Source organism: Muntiacus reevesi, chromosome 18 (genome assembly GCF_963930625.1).
Source record: "Muntiacus reevesi chromosome 18, mMunRee1.1, whole genome shotgun sequence".
Classification (NCBI taxonomy): Eukaryota; Metazoa; Chordata; class Mammalia; order Artiodactyla; family Cervidae; genus Muntiacus; species Muntiacus reevesi.
The window spans coordinates 18870641-18889650 of record NC_089266.1 but is presented as its reverse complement, the minus strand read 5'-3'; the positions used below and the strand labels follow the sequence as shown (position 1 = coordinate 18889650).

Here is a 19010-nt window from a genome sequence, read left to right as displayed (position 1 = left end):
AGACACCCAGGCTATCATGAACAGGCGACCCGGAAAACATCCCTTGGTGCCCTACAAACTGCTCAGCAACATTGTTAGAAAATGTTAATCTTCAGATCCAATTTCTCCCAGCCAAATTGAACCGGGAAAAATAAGTCCCTTCAAACAGCGATCACCAGCCAGCCAAGAGAGTCATGATCTAAATTGAAGCTGTTTTCTAAGAAAAAGGGGGAAAAACACCCCAAATGCCACTCAGCCAAAACCTCACACCCCACCCACCCTCAGTGCATACGTAAGGACCAGTGGCCCCAGCATTCTCTTTGCGAGGACAGGGCTCAACACCAACCTCTGTGTGAAGGAAGGAAACAGGCAGAGGAAGGCAGGCCAGAGATTAGAGAAGCTGACAGATGTAAATAGCCTCAGAGGAGCCACGCTGTCCCGGCGTTCCTCCCCAGGGAGCCTTTTGTACCAAGGAATCTGGTTGCCTGAACGAAAAATGATATCATTTATTTCTTTAGTCAGAGCTGAGCTGTTTTCTTCAGACATAGAAATAACCTCACACCACAACACCAAATTGTTGGCCAAGTGATAGAGGTGTCTGTAATTTGCATGCTTGATAATTTCCTGGGTAAACAACCATGGCCTTGGTTTTCTTGGGAGGGGCCCTGCTGCCCCCAACAACACTGCAAAGCTACGGAACTTGAATGAAGGAAATACTTTGGAAAAGGTTGGCCCAGAGCTCTTGCCTGCTGCTCAGCTGGAAGGATGCTGGAGTTTTCATTGCTGCTCGGATGATGCTCTACTGTCCAAACATCCATTAATTCAGTAAACAAGTATTAAGCATCAACTCTGGCCAAGCCTGTGCAAAGACACTGGGGCTACAAATGTGCAAAGCCTGGGCCCCTGCCCCCCATAGACTCACATTTGATAGAAGAGGTAGCCAGATTAAGCCCGTGTGATGTTCTGTGATGAGGTGTGTACATGGCATGGTGGTCTGCCCCCATAAGGAGGCAGCATTTGAGACTTGAAGGTCAAGACGACTTTCTAAACCAGAGATGTGGAAGGAGAGTGTCCTAGGCACACTTACCAGCATGGGTGAATGCCAGTTTTCTAGGAAAGGGGTTTGTAGTGGATGCTGCCACATGAGTGTGCCCCTTGATGGGAACGATCTCATCCAGTTTCAAGAAGTAAGAACAAATCTTTTGGAAAGGAATTAATTTCTAGACTCCTATTTCCCCTTCAAATCTCCATCCCCTGATCCAGGGTCTCAGAATAAACATGTATATGTCTACACATATGTATATGTCTGGCTTAGAGCCATGGCAGGAAAGAATAATCAACATGTACATGTTTGCATTTTCCCAAGCCGAGCTAGTCTTTGCTTCCAATCCCAGCTGAATTTTGCCGGCATCCACTAAAAGAAAGCTGAGGACTTTCTTATATATGGATTCCATAACATATGTGTGATTATAAAGAAGACATCTGTCCAATGCCCACAACTTTAATCCAACCTATCTCATGCTTTAAGAATAAAAGTTTGAAAAAAAAAAGAATAAAGACTTGAATAGACTTGAATAGTTGATTAATAATTATTTATTAACTAATAAATAATTAATTTTAAAAGATTTTTTGTGGACCATTTTAAAAGTATTTATTGAATTTGTTACAATATTGTTTCTGTTCTCTGTTTTGGCTTTTTGGCCGCTAGGCACGTGGGATCTTAGCCTTCCTGACCAGGGATTGAACCCATAACCCCTGCATTGAAAGGTGAAGTCTAAACTGCTGGACCTCCAGGGAGGTCCCACATGTGTATGTGCTCAGTCACTCAGTAATGTCCAACTCTTTGCGACTCCATGGACTGTAGCCCTCCAGGCTTCTCTGTCCTTGTAATTTTCCAGGCAAGAATACTGGAGAGGGTTGCCATTTCCTACTCCAGGGGAATCTTCCCAGCCCAGGGATAAAACCCGCATCTCTTGCATCTCTTGTGTTGGCAGACAGATTCTTTACCACTCTCTCACCTGGGAAGCTCAGACCGCAGGACCCCTAGAGAATTCACTACATTATTAATAATATGCAAATTATTCTTTTCTGGGAGTCACTTGGTCTTTAACATACAGAGACAGGAGAACATACAAAGAGAGAGTCTCTTTTTTATACACACACACGCACACACCTCTCCCTACTATAATTATAATTACTATGCTGGCTTCCAGATCAGGGGTTAGCAGCCTTGGGATGGAGACGCCTGAAAGGCACCCAAGGCAATTAGTGGTGTCGCTTCTCCACCCCCTCCATACCTTCAGGGCCTTTGCACTTGCCGTTCCCCTCCAGGCACACACATCCCTCCCCGCCCCACCCCATCCTTGTGTGGCTCACTCCCCCACTGCATTTGGGTTTCATCTCAAATACCACCTCCTCAAAGAGGCCTGGCCTGGCCACCTCCACGGTGCTCTGTCTACTCACCAGCTTTATTTTTCTTTACAGAACTTTTCACTCCTGAGCATCACGCTATGTATTTCCTTGTTCTCTAATATCCACCTCCCTGCCAGCACTAGACTGTGAACTTCGAGAGACTCCATGATGGCGACCATGTGCCCAGAACCTAGGGTGATGCCTGGCATGCTGCCGGCACCCAGTCAATTTCAGTGGAATGAATGAATGATTATTTCTCTTCTTCCCATGTCCATCTTCTCCTTTCTCCTACTTCCTCTCCTGTCCGCATCTCTCCTGCCTCCGCCTTCAAACTGCTGGCAGGATCAGCCCTCAGAAAGGTGTCAAGCAAGGGAGGCTTGCGGTCTGGGCTCCTCTTTTCCCACCTCTCTTTCCTGCTGTCCCTCCTGGGTACTAGTCTCCCACTGCAGTTGCCCACTGCCAGCTCTGGCCTTCTCGATGGGCAGGACCCAAGCTCAGGCAACCCAGGCGCTTGGAGGGAAATTGGGAACTGGGGCCCAGGGAGGTTGTAAGAAAGTCAGGACTTGGTCTCCAAAGCAGCACTGCCAGGCTGGTGAACAGAATATTGCTTGGGGCACCCTTTGGCACCTGCAATTCAGCTCCTTGCTTTCTCCCGGGAGTCAGTGCCACCCTTATGGGGACTCAGCCCCTCCCCTTTGCCAGTGGATGCCCCCTCTCTCCTGCCATGATAGACAGCATCTACCCCTGCCCCCACCCTTCTCTCCTTCCTGGCTTCTGCTTCCTTATGTAATAATCATAGCTAGACAGAACCCTCCGTGTGCCAGGTCCTATGCCAGCATCACCAGCGCTCCCCTCCCAGCTCCTTTGCCTTCTACTGCCTGTCCTCTCTGAGTCCTAGCAGCCTTCAGAGCTCGGAGGGAGCCCACCCCTGCCTGGTTTCCTCAAGCCCCCCACCCCCTCCTAACTCTGCCACTCTGGTGGCAATTGGTCACATACTCCACCTTGGTAACTGGTGCCCTCGTTTTCCACTTGACCCTGAGCAAGGTTAGAAACTGCTTGAGGATAACAGCTGTGTCTTAACCTCAGAAACCCAACATGAAATAATCTGGTTCAAGCCTCTCCCTCCTCCCACCATCATCCAGACATCCCAGTCCATTTCATTCACCTAATCTCATGAGCATGTGTGTAAGTCGCTCAGTCATGCCTGACTCTTTGTTACTCTATAGATTTTAGCCCGCCAGTCTCCTCTGTCCACAGGGATTCTCCAGGCAAGAATACTGAAGTGGAAAACTATGGAAGACAATATGGAAATTCCTTAGAAAACTAGGAATAAAACCACTATATGACCCAGCAATCCCACTCCTAGGCATATACCCTGAGGAAACCCAAATTGAAAAAGACACATGTATCCCATTGTTCATTGCAGCACTGTTTACAATAGCTAGAACGTGGAAGCAACCTAGATGTCCATCGACAGATCAATGGATAAAGAAGTTGTGGCACATATACACAATGGAATATTACTCAACCATAAAAAAGAGTGCATTTGAGTCAGTTCTAATGAGGTGGATGAAACTAGAACCTATTATACAGAGTGAAGTAAGTCAGAAAGAGAAAGAGAAATTTTGTATACTAACACATATATACGGAATCTAGAAAAATGGTACTGAAGAATATATTTGAAGGGCAGCAATGGAGAAACAGACATAGAGAATAGACTTATGGACATAGGGAGAGGGGAGGAGAGGGTGAGATATGGAAAGAGTAACATGGAAACTTACATTACAGTATGTAAAAAAGATAGCCAATGGGAATTTGCTGTATGTCTCAAGAAATTCAAACAATGGCTCTGTGTCAACCTAGAGGGGTGGGATGGGGAGGGAGATGGGAGGGGGGTTCAAAAGGGAGGGGATATATATATATATATATACACACCTGTGGCTGATTCATGTTGAGGTTTAACAGAAAACAACAAAATTCTGTAAAGCAATTATCCTTCAATTAAAAAAAAAAAAAAAGAATACTAGAATGGGTTGCCACGCCCTACTCCAGGGGATCTTCCAGACCCAGGGATCGAACCTGCATGCTCTTAGGTCTCTTGCATTGGCAGGCAGATTCTTTACCACTAGCATCACCTGGGAAGCCCACCTAATCTCATGAGGAAAGAAATCCTATAGAAACTGAACAACGACTATGCAACCATGATGCATACGAGGCACCTACTGCATGCTAGGTACTGGGGGTGCCCTGCGGAGCAACGCCAGACAAAAGAGTCCCTGAACCCAGGGAGTAGCCCAGGGAAAGGACCAGCATTTAGAAATGGGTAACCCCAGTCACTCCACAGAAAGTTGTGTCCCTTAATAGCAGGGGAGCCAGATAGTTTATTGTCCAAATCGGGATATTTGTGAGACTGAAAGGGGAAGCTATTAATAATTACATTGAGCCCATAGGTGTCCTGGACAAACCAGGCACATGATTGCATTAAGAGCAACAGCCCCCCTGCCTTCTGCCCCTCTGGCCACTAAAGGCACTTTGGCTACTGGTCAAAGTTGCCAGATCTGACCCCCTCTGCCTGCCCGTGGACGAGAGAGAACACAGAGGATGCGCAACAGAAAGGGGGAGGGGCGAGCAGGAAGGACTGCAGGCCCCAGAGCTCAGTGATCAGGATCTAGGGAGTCTGGGATCAGGTAGGAGGGGTATGGGATATGGCACCAGCCTCCAGCTGCCACATCTGGGAGCTTAGCTCACATGCAGGTGGCTTTTGCAAGTTCTCCACTCTCCCCAGCTGCCCAAGTCCTGCCTGCTTCAAGGAAAACGGGTTCCTGTGACTTCTTTGAGTTTCTTCTACTCTACCTCCTTGTGCAAAGGTGGTCTGGTCTGTAGCTGTGATATAGGTAGAGCAAGAAGTGTGTGTGTCTGAGAGACAGAGACAGAGAGACCTATTAATATTTCCCTCTGTCCCTCTGTCTGTCTGACTCTCAGACTATTAATACAAGCCCCATGTCTGGCTGCACCCCCAGAACATAACACTCCCACAGCACAATGCTGCCCTCCCAACTGAGCCTGTTGTCTGTTCTGTTTCTGATCGGCGCCAGGCTCATAGACCCCATGTAGGTAGAATATAACTTTCCATAAATAACCCTTAACCTGACCTACAATTTAGCCTTTGGGTTTTTTTTCCCCTCGTGGTAATGGGATTATAGCCTGGGTCATCCCTCCTAAATCTCTGGGTCCCAGAAACAGACCCTAGGTGTTAACTCAGGGTTAGGGGGTTGGTTTGAATCCTCTGTTCCCCAACACTGCCTCGCACGTGACAAGGACTCAGTACACATTAAGGAATTGAGTCTCCTCCACCCATGAACCTTCAGCCTCAGTGTCTTGGCTAGGGCCGTGCCCTCTGCCTAGAATGTCCATGCTCCCTTCTCTACCTGGTAAACTGCTAATCCACCTCCCTGAATCCTTCCCTAAGCTTGATCCCTCATTTCCACCCACCACAGAGCAAATTGCTGCCATCCTTGGCCCCTATAACACTTTGTACAGAACAGTGTGACCTGATTATTTGCCCACGTGCCCACCAGGCTCTGAGCAGCTCGAGTGGGTGTCAGGGTAAGTATCTGAGCCCACGGCTGGCTATGGGCAAAATATTTAACCCCTTGGTGCCTCCATGTCCTCATATTCAAACACCAACCTGGCTCCAGAGCCCATTGCCCACCCACCTGTGACACATTGCTTCTGGGGGACTCGGCGATGTATCTATTTCCCACTTGAGCTCTAGTTCTGGGCCCTGGGACTCTCCTCATGATGCATGAATTCTCTGCAGGGTCTCACTGAGGTCTCCTTGGGGCCCGGAGGCAGCAACATCCACTGACACCTATCAAAGGCTTGTGGATGATGATAATGGGTTTAGGAGGGATTATTAGAAGTTAAGGGGGAAAATTACGAGGAAGATCTTGGGGTGGGGTTACCCCAAGATGGGCTGGATTCAAACGTTTGCAAAGGGTCATCCCTTCTTATGGCAAAGGGAGAGTATTTCTTGAGTCTCTGTTAGTGCCTAGCACTATGAAGTGAGACAGGAGTTTTGAAAAAAGCACAAGTCATGGTCCTTGCTTGTGAAGAGTTTACATTTTCATCACGGAGGCATAAGATTCACATTTGGGAAAAATCTTGACTGAACTCCTGTGAGCTGGTCCTGACACTTGACTTTGTGTCTATTCTGGTACTAAACATGGCTTGGCTGGGTGGGACAGGTGACCCATGAAGGAATGCTAAATGGAAGACATAGGATCAGAAGTCCAAGGAGTGACAGGGACAAAGGGGCCGGACATCGGGGGAGAGGGGATCAGCAGGAGTTGGAATATTTCTGGAAGGTTCAGGGAAGAGGTGACAAGGAACATGAACCCCAAAGAAAGACAGAAGTTGTTGGGGGTGGTAAGTGAGGGCAGTAAATTACAGGTCAGGACAGTCTGGGGCCACTTGGGAGTCATTAAGGGAGTTTGGGAGAGTGGGGGATGGGGATCAAGCAGTCTTCCACGTCAGACTGAGAAGCCTGAAATTGATCCTGGATAGGAGGAGCTATTGAAGGATTTAAAATATTTTTAATTTGGCTGCACTAGGTCTTAGTTGAGGCATGTGGGATCTTTGATCTTCATTGTGGCACTCGGGATCTTTCGTTATGGAATGAGAACTCTAAGTTGCAGCATGTGGGATCTAGTTCCCTGACCAGGGATTGAACCCATTCACCTTGCCTTGGGAGCAGAAGTCTTAACCACTGGACCACCAGGGAAGTCCCGAGGAGTTTTTGAACAGAGGTATGACATGAGGAGAACAGTGTTTTTGAAAGACAGTGTGGGGGCCAGGCTGCGGAAGCGAAACTAGGCTGAGGTTAATACAATGGCTGCAGTGAAAGGATCTGAAGTCCAGGTTTGGAAAGAAAGGGATGAACATGACCTTTCAAAGGAAGGATGTAATTGCCACAAGGGCCACCATAACACTGTCAAAGGTGTCTCCCAGGTTTGAGCGCTAGTGACCAAGAGAAGAATGTTAATGTTGACAGAAATGACCACATGTGGTTGGCAAAACAAGACCACATCCTCTCCGCAACAATTCGTTATCTTTATTAACAATGCCTCTGGATTCTGAAAGAACAGACTGGTATTTCATAAAGCAATATTAACGTTGTCATTCTCTACAAGAAAAACTTCTGCATAAATAACTTAAGTGAGAAAATAAATATGTAACTTAACTCTTTAGGAAAAAAAAAAACAAAAACTGCTACTTTCATTCTTGTGGACAAATTCCACTTGAAAAGATTGCAAAAACAACCAGCTGGGCAGGCTTTCACATGGCATGCGCTTCTGTTTAAAAAAAAAAAAAAATTTTTTTTTAAGCAATTAAAAACTGCACAGAAAGTAAGTGGTGCCTGGAAATGATTTTCCAAAAGATTTTTGGATGGCAGCTCTTAAGCTTTGCGGTTTCTCAGCATATATACAGCACTTGTAATTTTTTCCCCAATAATATTATTTTAATGTAAGCTATGCCATCACATGTAACAGCAGTAAGAAGCTCTTTTCCAAGCAGAAATGTGTCCTTGAGTGGTAGGCAGGAGGAGGGTCTTGAAAGGGACCCTCTGGTCTTCGAAGGGGTGGTGGCTGCTCCCTTGGGCCCACAAGCCCAGTGTGCTGTGACCTTGGGCTTCTCTACAGAAGGTGACCTTAAATAAAATATGGCCATGATGGGTGCACGGTGGGGGAGGTGCTCTATGAGTACAGAGACTAATCTCTGTGCCTCCCGCCACCCTTGGGAACCTTCCTCTCTATCCCAAAGGATGGTGCTGTTTCTGTGTCCTTTATGGTGGAAAGTGGAGGTAGCGGAACATCTGGGATCCCAGGCTGGGACACACCACAACTTTTCCCACGAGTCTGTCAACCATAAATAGACTCTTTTCCTTTTTTCATCTTTGGCTGTCAGATCAGAGGATGACAACTCCGAATTCTGGAAGCGACCCCATCAATGATTCAATCCAAACTCTCTCTCCTCTGCCCATTCAAAGGGCACCCGAGTCCGTGGAATCACGTGACAGCAGATTGCTCCAGATGCTTATCCCACCCCCACTTCCATTTTACAAAGAGGAACTCGAAGTCCAGGAAGACAAGAGCGTAACCGTCCGAGATCACCTGGCACGCTGGGGGCAGGGGCAGGACTAGAAACCCCATCTAGGGACCCAGCCTTGTGTTCTGGGCACAGCAAGGCACTCAAGGCTTTTCTGCCTGGCAGAGAGCTGGGGGAAGGGGAATCGGATCGAACTCTCTTAACCAGTTCCTGGGCAATGAAATGCTTCCTTTTCCGCCTCCTCTTAAGTGGGACCATCAAAAGTAGGCGGCCCCGGCGGGGCGGGGCTGCGTGGCTCAGTGTCTGTAACTCTCAGCGCCCTCCCCTGCCCCCGGGACCCCCGCGGCGCGGATGAGAGGTGGGGTGGTTGCTGACCCCGAGATCCACAAGGCCTGCAGCCAGGAAGGATCATCACCCCACCCCGGCCTTGGGTTGCAGGTATTAAAAATGAAACCCAACCGATCAAACCGCGCGCAGGGGGCGGAAACCTGGGGCGCCTGGGTTGGGGGCCGCCCGCGGGGCGGCGGGTCAGCTCTAATAGGCGTTCTCCAGCTCCGCCCGGTTGGCTTTGGTGCCCCGGGCGCGGGGCCGCAGCTTCCGGCCCGTCTGCGGCCGCGCGGCCTCGGGCCCGAAGTCCTTGAGCTCGGACTGGTTGTGGAAGCGAGTGAGGCGCTTGCACTTGCACGAGGCCACCAGGCGCACCTTGCGCGCGCGCGGCGCCGCGCCGCCCGGACACAGCAGCTGCACCCGCTGCGCGCGGTAGCGGTCGGGGATGCAGCGGAAGTCGGGCCCGCTCGGGCGCCACCACTTGCCGCGGCCGATGGCGTTGGGCAGCAGGCGCGCCGGGCCGCACTGGCCGGAGCACACCAGCTCGGTGACCGGCTTGGCGCTGCGGCACGGCCCGTCGGTCACGTAGCGGGTGAAGTGCAGCTCCCGGCAGCTGTACTCAGAGGCGTCTGCGGAGAGAGACGCGCGTGAGGGCGGCTACCCGGCCCGGCTCCCCCCAAACCACCTCCGCCCGCCGTTTCCAAACCTGCCTCTCCCCAGTCGCTTCTGCCCCTGGAGGTCTATTATGGGAAGGGCCCAGATACTCTGGAGCTGGTGGCAAGATCACTGGTCCACCCTCTCGCCCTAAAACTGCAGAGCCAAGTGACTGCTTCGGTTCGAATATCAGTTCCATGACTGTGTGACCTTGGACAAGTTGCTTAACCTCTGTGCGCTTCCTATCTGTAGAATGGGTTGTCTTGAAGTTTCAATGAGCCGATCCTTTACATATATAATTCAGGGGACGCTGCCTGGAACATAGAGCTGGAAGTGTTGGTGCTATTACAGTTATTATTCCTCTCCAAGGGGGCCCTCTTCGCCAGACTTAAGTCACATCTGTCCCACAGGGCCCCTGGCCTCAACAGGGTAGTTATTAGCCACACCTTCCGAATGGTTCTGACTTCTCCCAAATTCCTTTTCTAGCAGGTTGGGAGGGGTGACAGGGTGCAGAGGGGATGGAGAAAGGAGTAGGGGTTAATTGACGGTAATAAATCAGAGCAGCTACTGAGGGGGAGAGGGATGGAAGGGGAGGTGGAGAGGAGACTGAAGTCCTTAGACTTGAAAGGAGCCGAAGGCAGCACCTCCAACCCCCTCATTATTACTGAGGCCCAGAGAAGGAAAAGCTCTTTCCGGAAAGGCAGAGCTGGTCTCCTGACTCTGCACCTCTGAGGCCCCTGCACCTCCAGGCTCCCGCAAAGTGGAAGTTGTGTGCCTGGGCACCGGGGGATGTTGGGCAGAGGGGTGAGGGGGGCCAAAGGGCTGCCTTTCATTACTTTTACTACTGTTCCTTCCCTATCAGGGGGCCGAGATCTGACTGAAAACCTAAAGCTTCAGTTGCCACAAACACTTATTAAGTACCTGGTGTATACCAGGCACTGCACTGGGCGCATCTCTTCTTCTGTGCTATTCTGTGGACACCCAATGGTGGCATAGACCTGCTCCCTGGGCAGGGGAAGTCTGGGCTCTAAGGTCTGGCTTGATGCCTGAAGACAGCTTGATCATGTCTCCTACTATGGACTTAGACTGGTAGGAGCTTTTTTAAACAGCTGGTCCTTATATGAGCACCTGTCGATCCCCAAGGGTCTCATAGGGTCAGTTTCTATGTGACACAAAGGGATGAAAAATAGTCCTATGACCATAAACCAGAGAGGAGACAGAGAAGGCCAGTCCCCCATGCCCTACCTTGGAGAACAAGCACAGCAGTGGGGGATGTAGGGGGTTGCCTTCCTCCCTCGGCTAGCCTTTTGGTTTCTGGTCTGGTCTGGCACCCTTGTCCCTGCTCCTAGGCCCGCAGGAGTGGTGCGTGGGGACGGCCTGTTTGCCCAGGGAAGGAGGCTTGGGGCTTTCCAATAGTACCCATAGGTGAGGTGCTTCCTCTGCATAGGGTGACTCTGGAGCACGTGGCTTCCTCTGCGCCTGTGGGTTTCATGGGAACCCAGAGAGGTGGACGTCTTGGGTTCCTTACAACCCATCTCTTGAGTTTACTTGATCTTCCCTGGGCATGAGCAGGGGAGGAGCAGGCTCCTCTGGGGTGCCCTCTGCAGAGCCCCCATTCCTAGCTGGTTGGGAGGTGGGACAGGATGGGATGCCAGGGCTGGGGCTGTGGACTCCTCTCCCACCTGGACTGCAGCCAGAGGGCCTTCCTCTGGAGCATCATTCTGGCCCCCGCCCCCAGCCATTCCTGCCAGCTGCAGAGCCATCTGTGTACACTGCCCCCCAGGCTTCTTTGTGCAGACCCAGCCAGGGACCCAGGTGGGGTCTCTGCCCTTCCACTAGGGTCAGGTTCCCTCTGAGGAAGGAGGCAAGGCTGAGTCTAGGGTGGGGACTCAGGACAGAGGGTGCCACCTGTGTCCACGCCTGGCCCCAAGGATGCTGCTTCCCCTCCAGGGCCCCCACCCAGGTAGCTGCAGCGCCCCTCCCTTCAAGGGCCAGCTCATTGGATAGATCATGGTGGTAGGGGCTGAAGGGGTGCCCCTCTGGCATTCCTTTCTCGCTGCTTTGCCAGGATTTGCTGTGACTTTTGGCCTCCGACATCCCCCAGGCAGTCCCCTGCCAGGGCTGTCTTGTAATTGGATCAAACTGGCTTCAAATCTCAGCTGGCTTAACAAGCCACTTCATCTCTGAAGCCTCATTGGGAGGAGGAACTTGGGAGTTCCCTGGGGTGCGGTTCAGGCATAGTCCGTGTAGCGTCTGCATCTAGCAGGTGCTCACAGACGCGAAGCTTCCTTGCCTGTCCCCTCCCCAGTTGTGTCAGCAGTTGGACCTTACTCCTCTCTTCTCAGGAGGGGATTCTTTGAAACCTCCTGAGCCCCTGAACCTGTCCCAGGGCTGCACCCTCAGCACCTTCCTGCTCTGGGCTTTCACTCCCAGGACCCTATCAGCCCCACACCCTTGCATTTGAGTTCCAAGGATACAGCTGACATGCCATCTTTCCCTGGCCTCCTGGCAAAGCTGTCCGTCCACTGGTGCTGGTAACGGTCCCAAAGAGAACCTTCCCAGGACCCTTATGCTAAAAATACTCTCCTGCGTCACATACCTTTGGTCTCAAAGGGATGGTGGGGAGGTCTCCCTCCGTTCTCCGCCCGGTTCATGGTCTTGTTGTTCAGCTCTGGCAGAGGCTCAGGGTACTCGCCCAGCTCAGGGATGATTTCCGTGGCATCATTCTTGAAGGCCTGCCACCCCTGGCCCTCCACCACGCGGAAGGCTGCATGCACCAGCAGGCAGACGAGACACAGGGCAAGAGAGAGCTGCATCGTGCCAGCTGGGGGAGGGCACTCGGCCTTCCTAGTAGCACAGGCTCCGGTCCCCAGCCTGGACACGTTTGCCTTTTTAAAGCCCCCTCTGCCTCATGCCAGCCAATGAGGACAGGCTGGGGCAGGGCTGGTCCCATGCTTCCCTCAGCCCAGGAGGAGGGAACGGGGTGTGCTCCGAGCAAACCCTCCCCAAAGACTCCTCCTCGAGCTCAGAAATCTCCCAAATTGCTGCTGGTGCTCCCAGGTGACCAACGGTGAGGGGGGCGTGTGAGGCAAGCCTGCTCTCAGCGCCTCCCACGTGCAGGCGGCTGCAGTTTTCGGATATCAAAACGAGCTCCAGCTCCTCATCTCTACCTTCCCGGGCCCCTCGGGCTTTTCAAAACAAACTCGGGACCAGCTTAATGAAGCAAACTACAGCTCTGAGTCCTCCGCAGGTCTTAGCCCTGCTGATCCCATCTCTCAGGCCAAGTTCATTTATCACCCCACCAAAATAAAACGGCCTCTAGCAGTGTCTATTTGGCCCCCCTCATGGACCCAGGCAGAGGCAGAAGGCAGCTACATGTGGCTCAGCATCAATTATCCTGATCAAGAAGGCCCCGCTTGTCATCATCCCTCTGGAAGGCAAGAGGGAAATCTGGAGGGTCACAGCAGGGGCTTCCACTTCCGAGGGGGCAGGGATTCTGGTTTCCAGGCCATGGTGAGAGGTCAACAGGCTCTGGTGATGGAGACAAGGAGGAAACCTCAGCTCAGGCTCCTTGGGGATCTTGTGCTTGGTGACAGGCACTTCTTGGCAGGCTGATGTGCCAAAGGCAGTTATTTCCCGGGCCAGGCTGTGGGTAGAAGTGGAGAGCACAAAACCCCTTTTCTTAGCAAAAGTGGAAGCCAGCATTTTTAGTGCTGACTTTTTTTTTTTTCTTGTTTCCCAGCCCATTACATTCTTCAAAACCAGCTTTGAGTCTTGTGTGGAAAACCTTATCGGTGCAGAGCATGGGATGGATGTATTCGATGAAGCCATACCAGGTCCAGCTAGCTACAGAGAGCTCAGAAGGAATTGCTACCTTTCCCTGGTTGCTCAGATAGTAAAGAATCTGCCCTCAATGTGGGAGACCTGGATTTGATCCCTGGGTTGGGAAGAACCCCTGGAGGAAGGTATGGCAACCCACTCCAGTATTCTTGCATGGAGAGTCCCATGGACAGAGGAGCCTGGTGGGCTACAGTCCATAAGGTTGCAAAGAGTTGGACATGACTGAGCGACTAAGCCACACACACACACCCTGGAAAAGAAAGAGGGGCTGGGGAGGGGGAGGAAGATTCACACCTGAGGTGCAGGAAGAGAAAGGAGCACCCGCGGAAGCTTTCGTGGCAGACGGATTGTTTGAGGAGGCACACTGGCTCCAGGCCCTGAAGGAGGCTGGGAAGTGGACGGTGGTATTTGGTATTTTCACCGGGCAATGAATCAGCACACCCCACCTGCAGAGCCTCTGCCACCTGTCTTGACTTGCAAGTCACTGTCCATCTGCGGCCGTCTGTCCCTCCTTTCCATCATCCATCACTCGACACATAAATGCAGCTGCTCTGACAGTTTTACAAGCCAGACAGAAGCCCCTGCAGGAAGGGCCCCCTCTGATACCTGCTTCCTAAGTCAGTTTCCTTCAGGGCAGACGAAAACAGCTGTGGCCATTGTTGCGGGTGATCTATCTCTCCCAACAGAGCTGGCTGTGTTGTGAGAAGGGGGCCCTCCGAACCCTCTCCTCTTGTCTGTGACCTTCCAGCCTCCTTTTCCCTGACTCTGGAATGTGGACCGTTAACCCTATTGTGGCCAGACTTCTTGCCCTGGAGTTCGGAGAGGGCAGTTCTGATGTCTGGATTCCTTGAACTGGAGGGACTTGATGCTGGAGCCCCACCTGCTGTTGGGATCTGCAGCTCATCCCTAGGAAACGGAGACCAAGGGAACCATCCTTGTAACACTTCTGCCATCTGCTGGAGATAGAAGGAGAAGCCAGCGATCAGAGGATGGCGAGGCTTGGGATTTGAAGCTGAAATAACGTTTTAGAGAGAGTGAGAGGGAGAGAAAAGAAGAAGGAAGAGAAGAAGGATCCAGTAGATTTGAACTTGTAAATTATCTCCATTCTTTTGAATTACTCTCTGCCAAGGTATAGCCATGCTTTTCACAGAATGGCTCAGTGAGAACCTCCTGTGATGCCATCTGCTTTTTCACTGAACACTGATTCAGTTTTATATTTATTCAGTCCACAGACCTGTCATTGTTCAGAGCTAGACAGTACTTCCCAGAGTTAAACCCTCAGGGTTTTAGCTGACTTCTGTCGTTGGTAGTTTAGGTTATTTCCGATGTTCCACTGTCCTCAGCAGGGATGCTATGAATATCCTTGGACAAAGTCATCTTTTGAGCTAAACTTTTTATTTTGGAGTCATGGTAAATTCACATGTACTTGTAAGAATATAGAGCAAATTTCCTATTCCCTCTGCCCATTTTCTCTTGATGATAAAATCTTGCAAAAGTCAGGATACTGACATTGATACAGTCTACCAGTCTTATTCAGATTTCTCCAGTTTTATTTGTATGTGTGTGTGTGTGTGTGTGTGTGTGTGTGTTAGTTCTGTGCAACTTTATTATGTTGATTCAAGTAACCACCATCATGGTCAAGACGAAGAACAACTCTGACTACAAAGACGCCTCTTGTTGCCCTTTTATAATCATGCCCTTCTCCTTTACTTCTAACCCTATGGCACCATGAATCTGTTCCCCATTTCTACAGTTTTGTCATTTCAGGTATATAAATGGAATCAGTCAAGATGTAACCTTTTAGGACTGGATTTTTTCACTCAGCCTCATTCCCTGGAGATTCATCTGAACTGTTGCATGTATCAACAATCTGTTCCTCTTTATTGCTGAGTAATCAGTCCTAAAGGAAATCAGTCCTGAATATTCATTGGAAAGACTGATGCTGATGCTGAAACTCCAATACTTTGGATACCTGATGAGAAGAACTGACTCATTGGAAAAGACCCTGATGCTGGGAAAGACTGAAGGCAGGAGGAGAAGGGGACGAGAGAGGATAAGATGGTTGGATGGCATCACCGATTCGATGGACATGAGTTTGAGCAAGCTCTGGGAGTTGGTAATGGACAGGGAAGCCTGGTGTGCTGCATTCCATGGGGTTGCAAAGAGTCAGACATGACCGAGCAACTGAATGACTGATTCCATTAAGTATTTTCTTACCTGGAGGGTTATTTCTGAAGTGAATGCTGTGTCTGGGAGCATAAACAGTCCCCAGTCTCAACAGTGACATACAAATGGGCATGTGTCTAGTTTGCTAGCGCTGCTCAAACAAAGTACCAGAGACTGAGTGGCTTAAACAACGGAAATTTATTGTCTCATAGTTTCTGGAGGCCGAAGTCTGAGATCAAAGCATTAGCAAGATCAGTTCCTTCCAAGGACTTCAAAGAAGAGTCTGTTCTGTGCCTCTCCCCTCATTTCTGGGGGCTCACTGGCAATCTTTGACATTCCTTGGTTTTGCAGAAGCTTTGCCCCAATCTCTGTCTTCATCTTCACATGCTGTTCTCCCGGTGTGCATGTGTATGTCCTAATTCCCCCTTTTTATAAGGGCATCAGTCATGTTGGATTATCACCCACCCTGATGACCTCATCTCAACTAATTATATCTGCAACAACCCTACTTCCAAATAAGGTCACATTCTGAGGTCCTTGGATTCAACATACGAATTTTGGATTCATAGTCAATCAATTTAATCCATAACAGCATGTTTTTCCACAAGGCTGCCAACCCTGAGTATGGGCTGTTAAATTTTTTTTAATTGATTTTATTTATTTGGCCACATCATGCAACATGTGAGATCTTAGTTCCCTGACCAGGGATTGAACCTGTGCCACTTCAGTGGAAGGGTGGAGTCTTAACCATCAGACCATCAAGGAAGTCCCATAAATTGAATTCAATAATTTAAATTCAATTATCATTAGTTGAATTTCTAGCAAGGCTGTTTTTCTACATGATGATTTACTGGTTTTTGTTTCTATCAAGCTACCTATTCTTAAGTTCACTTGTCAAACATTTAATGAAGCAAGTCCTCAGGCACAATGAACTGATATATACTCCCCACCCAGGAGCTCCAGGATCAGGGAAGGAATAAATTCTTCATCCACATAACCCCAATACCAAGTAGAAAGTGATTGGTGCCACTCAGGAAAGGTTCGGATACATTCTTTTAAAAGGACAAAGTGAAAAAAATAAAAAATAAAAAAATAAAAGGACGAAGTGTTTGGGGCCAGAGAAACGAACAACCTCTTCTTGCTGGGGTGGATCTGGGAAGATGTGGCATTTGGTCCAGACTTTGAAGGACAGGCCAAATTTGGAAAGTAAGTTATGCTCCTGACTCCTCAGGCTTGTAGAATGTTTAATCCGAAAGTGTTGGCAAAGCTAAGTTAGTTTCAGTTTCTACTTGGTTCCCAAGCCCCCGTCTCCAATTCATGGAAACTGAAGACTCTTAGTGACTGCATTTTTATTTATATTTTTTAAAATCTTTTTTCCTTATCTGTTTCTCTAGTCTTTTAAAAAATATTTATTTTGATTTATTTGGTTGATCTGGGTCTTAGTTGTGGCATGTGGGACCTTTGATCTCTGTTCCTAGTTGTGGGATCTTTAATTGCGGCATGCAAACTCTTAAGTTGTGGCATGTGGGATCTAGTTCCTTGACCAGGGATCAAACCTGGGCCTGCTGCATTGGAAGCATGGAGTCTTAGCCACTGAGAAGTCCCTTGGCTGTATTTTTAAACAGATTTTGCTGCCACAGATCAGTGGTAAAAATGAAGGATCTGTATTTGGAGGGAAATCTCTGTTTATAGACAGTTGTCTGCCCTGAGGGAAGTCCAAATCACCCTGTCTTTATTCACAGTTGAGAAATCATTCTCTGTAGAGGGCAGGGTCTCCGGACAGGTGGAAATCTACTTGTTGATTCAGCAGTTCCTGAGGGATGGCACTAAAGAGCCTGTGTCATTTACCCTCCTGCTTAGAACAGGCCAAGGGCTCCCCAGCCCCAACACGATTAAACCTCTACTTCCTTCTGCCTGGCAGACCAGGCTGTTTAAGGTGGGGCCCTGAGTCATCCCTAGAACCTAACTGCCACCCTCTGCCTGCAGGAAGTTTCAAATGATAAATAAGGGACTTTCCTAATGGTCCAGAGGTTAAGAATCCTTTGCAAGCGACTCAGTGCAATCCCTGGTCTGGGAAAATCCCATGGAATTAAGCCCGTGTGCCACAGCTACTGATCCCATGTGCCACAGCTACTGAAGCCTGTGCACCTAGAGCCCGTATGCAACAAGAGAAGCCACTGCAATGAGAAACCCGTGCACTGCAACTAGAGTAGCCCCCACTTGCTGCAACTAGAGAAAGACCATGTGCAGCAATGAAGACCCAGCATAGCCAAAAAAAAGAAAGAAAGGTAAAGACAGAGGTGGGGGTACCATCATAATAGGCATAGGGACCACTGCAATGGGGTTGTGTGGTGGGGAAGACAGATTGGACTCAACTCTGAATATAACAAGGAAAGTGAGAATTTACAGCCAAACAGCAGGGTGGGGAGGTCAATGAATAGAAAATTACCAAGAGGACACATCCGGGGAGAGGGAGGATTCTGGTAAAAGGAACCTAACGAGATTCTTGCTGAAGGCAGGCAGGGGTGGTCAGACATCACCTGGGGATGGTGGGGGTGAGGAACCTGATCAGGTATTGAAGGTGACCAGATATGGAGGATAGGGAATTCAGGCTAAACTGACTTGGCAGGATTCTTGCTAAAATGAAATAATAGAGATGACCATAAAAGTCTAAAAGACAAGGAAGGCCTAGCTGAAGAAGAGTTCAGCGGGGCCTGACTAATAAAGTTGACCAAAGAAGACTCTGTCGCCCTTTGTGTTCAGAAACGTCTATCCTCTCAGAAGCAATTCCTTCCCTTCTTTCTGCCCTCCTCCTCCTCCTCAGGGTGGCCCCCCAGGCGCTACATGCAGTCTTCTGGTTCATGGGCCTTCAAACTAGATCCCCCAGAACCCCAGCTTCCACAGAGATGGCTCATGGTTTAAAAATCATGTACATTTTAATTAGTTAAAAATATAATAGGGAATTCTCTGGTGGTCCAGTGGTTAGGAATTGGTGCTTTCACTGCCAAGGGCTCAGGTTCAATCCCCGATTGGGGAACTAAGATCCCACAACCACATGGCCAGCCTAAGTAAATAAATAAAAACATTAATACACACACACATTATAACAATGCGGTATGCATCTGCTTTGAATGAACTGGAGATGACCCACTCATCGTATTGCCTGCAAATTAACTCATTTTGATATAAACTTAAAAAATGCAGTCTTCGTGCATTTGAACTTCTTATGAATGGGATCATCAATTCAGAAAGCCATAACTCTGAGACTGTCTTTTTTTAAAAGTTAGCTTGGACATTTCCACACCCATGAAATTAACAAGGGAGCACAGAACATCCTTCCTTAGTTCTGAGTATCAGGCTGTGCCTGACACTGTTCCACCCCAACGGAAAACAGAAATTAACTGGATATAAAGCAGATAAAACACTGTGATTATCATTCATGAGTCTCATTTTATATTTGGTGCTCATTAAAGCAGACTGGACCTTTAAAATGACAGTATACAGAAATCACAGTTTGTCCATAC

At 49.2% G+C, this 19010-nt stretch overlaps 1 protein-coding gene across 1 annotated transcript; it reads right to left on the bottom strand.

Annotated features, from left to right (window-relative positions):
- Positions 1-7973: 7973 nt before the first annotated feature.
- Positions 7974-12348, bottom strand: SOST (sclerostin). The gene is made up of 2 exons (XM_065908586.1): positions 12080-12348; positions 7974-9455 (listed from the first exon to the last, which is right to left on the bottom strand). The coding sequence occupies exons 1-2, from the start codon at positions 12294-12296 to the stop codon at positions 9034-9036; spliced, it is 639 nt and encodes a 212-aa protein (XP_065764658.1). The 5' UTR covers positions 12297-12348; the 3' UTR covers positions 7974-9033.
- Between the last annotated feature and the right edge of the window lie 6662 nt (positions 12349-19010).

Excerpts from the sequence above, each read along its gene's own strand:
- SOST (XM_065908586.1), bottom strand. The coding sequence starts at position 12,296 with ATGCAGCTCTCTCTTGCCCTGTGTCTCGTCTGCCTGCTGGTGCATGCA. Across the intron at positions 9,456-12,079 it reads CCATCCCTTTGAGACCAAAG|ACGCCTCTGAGTACAGCTGC; the intron begins GTATGTGACGCA and ends CTCTCTCCGCAG.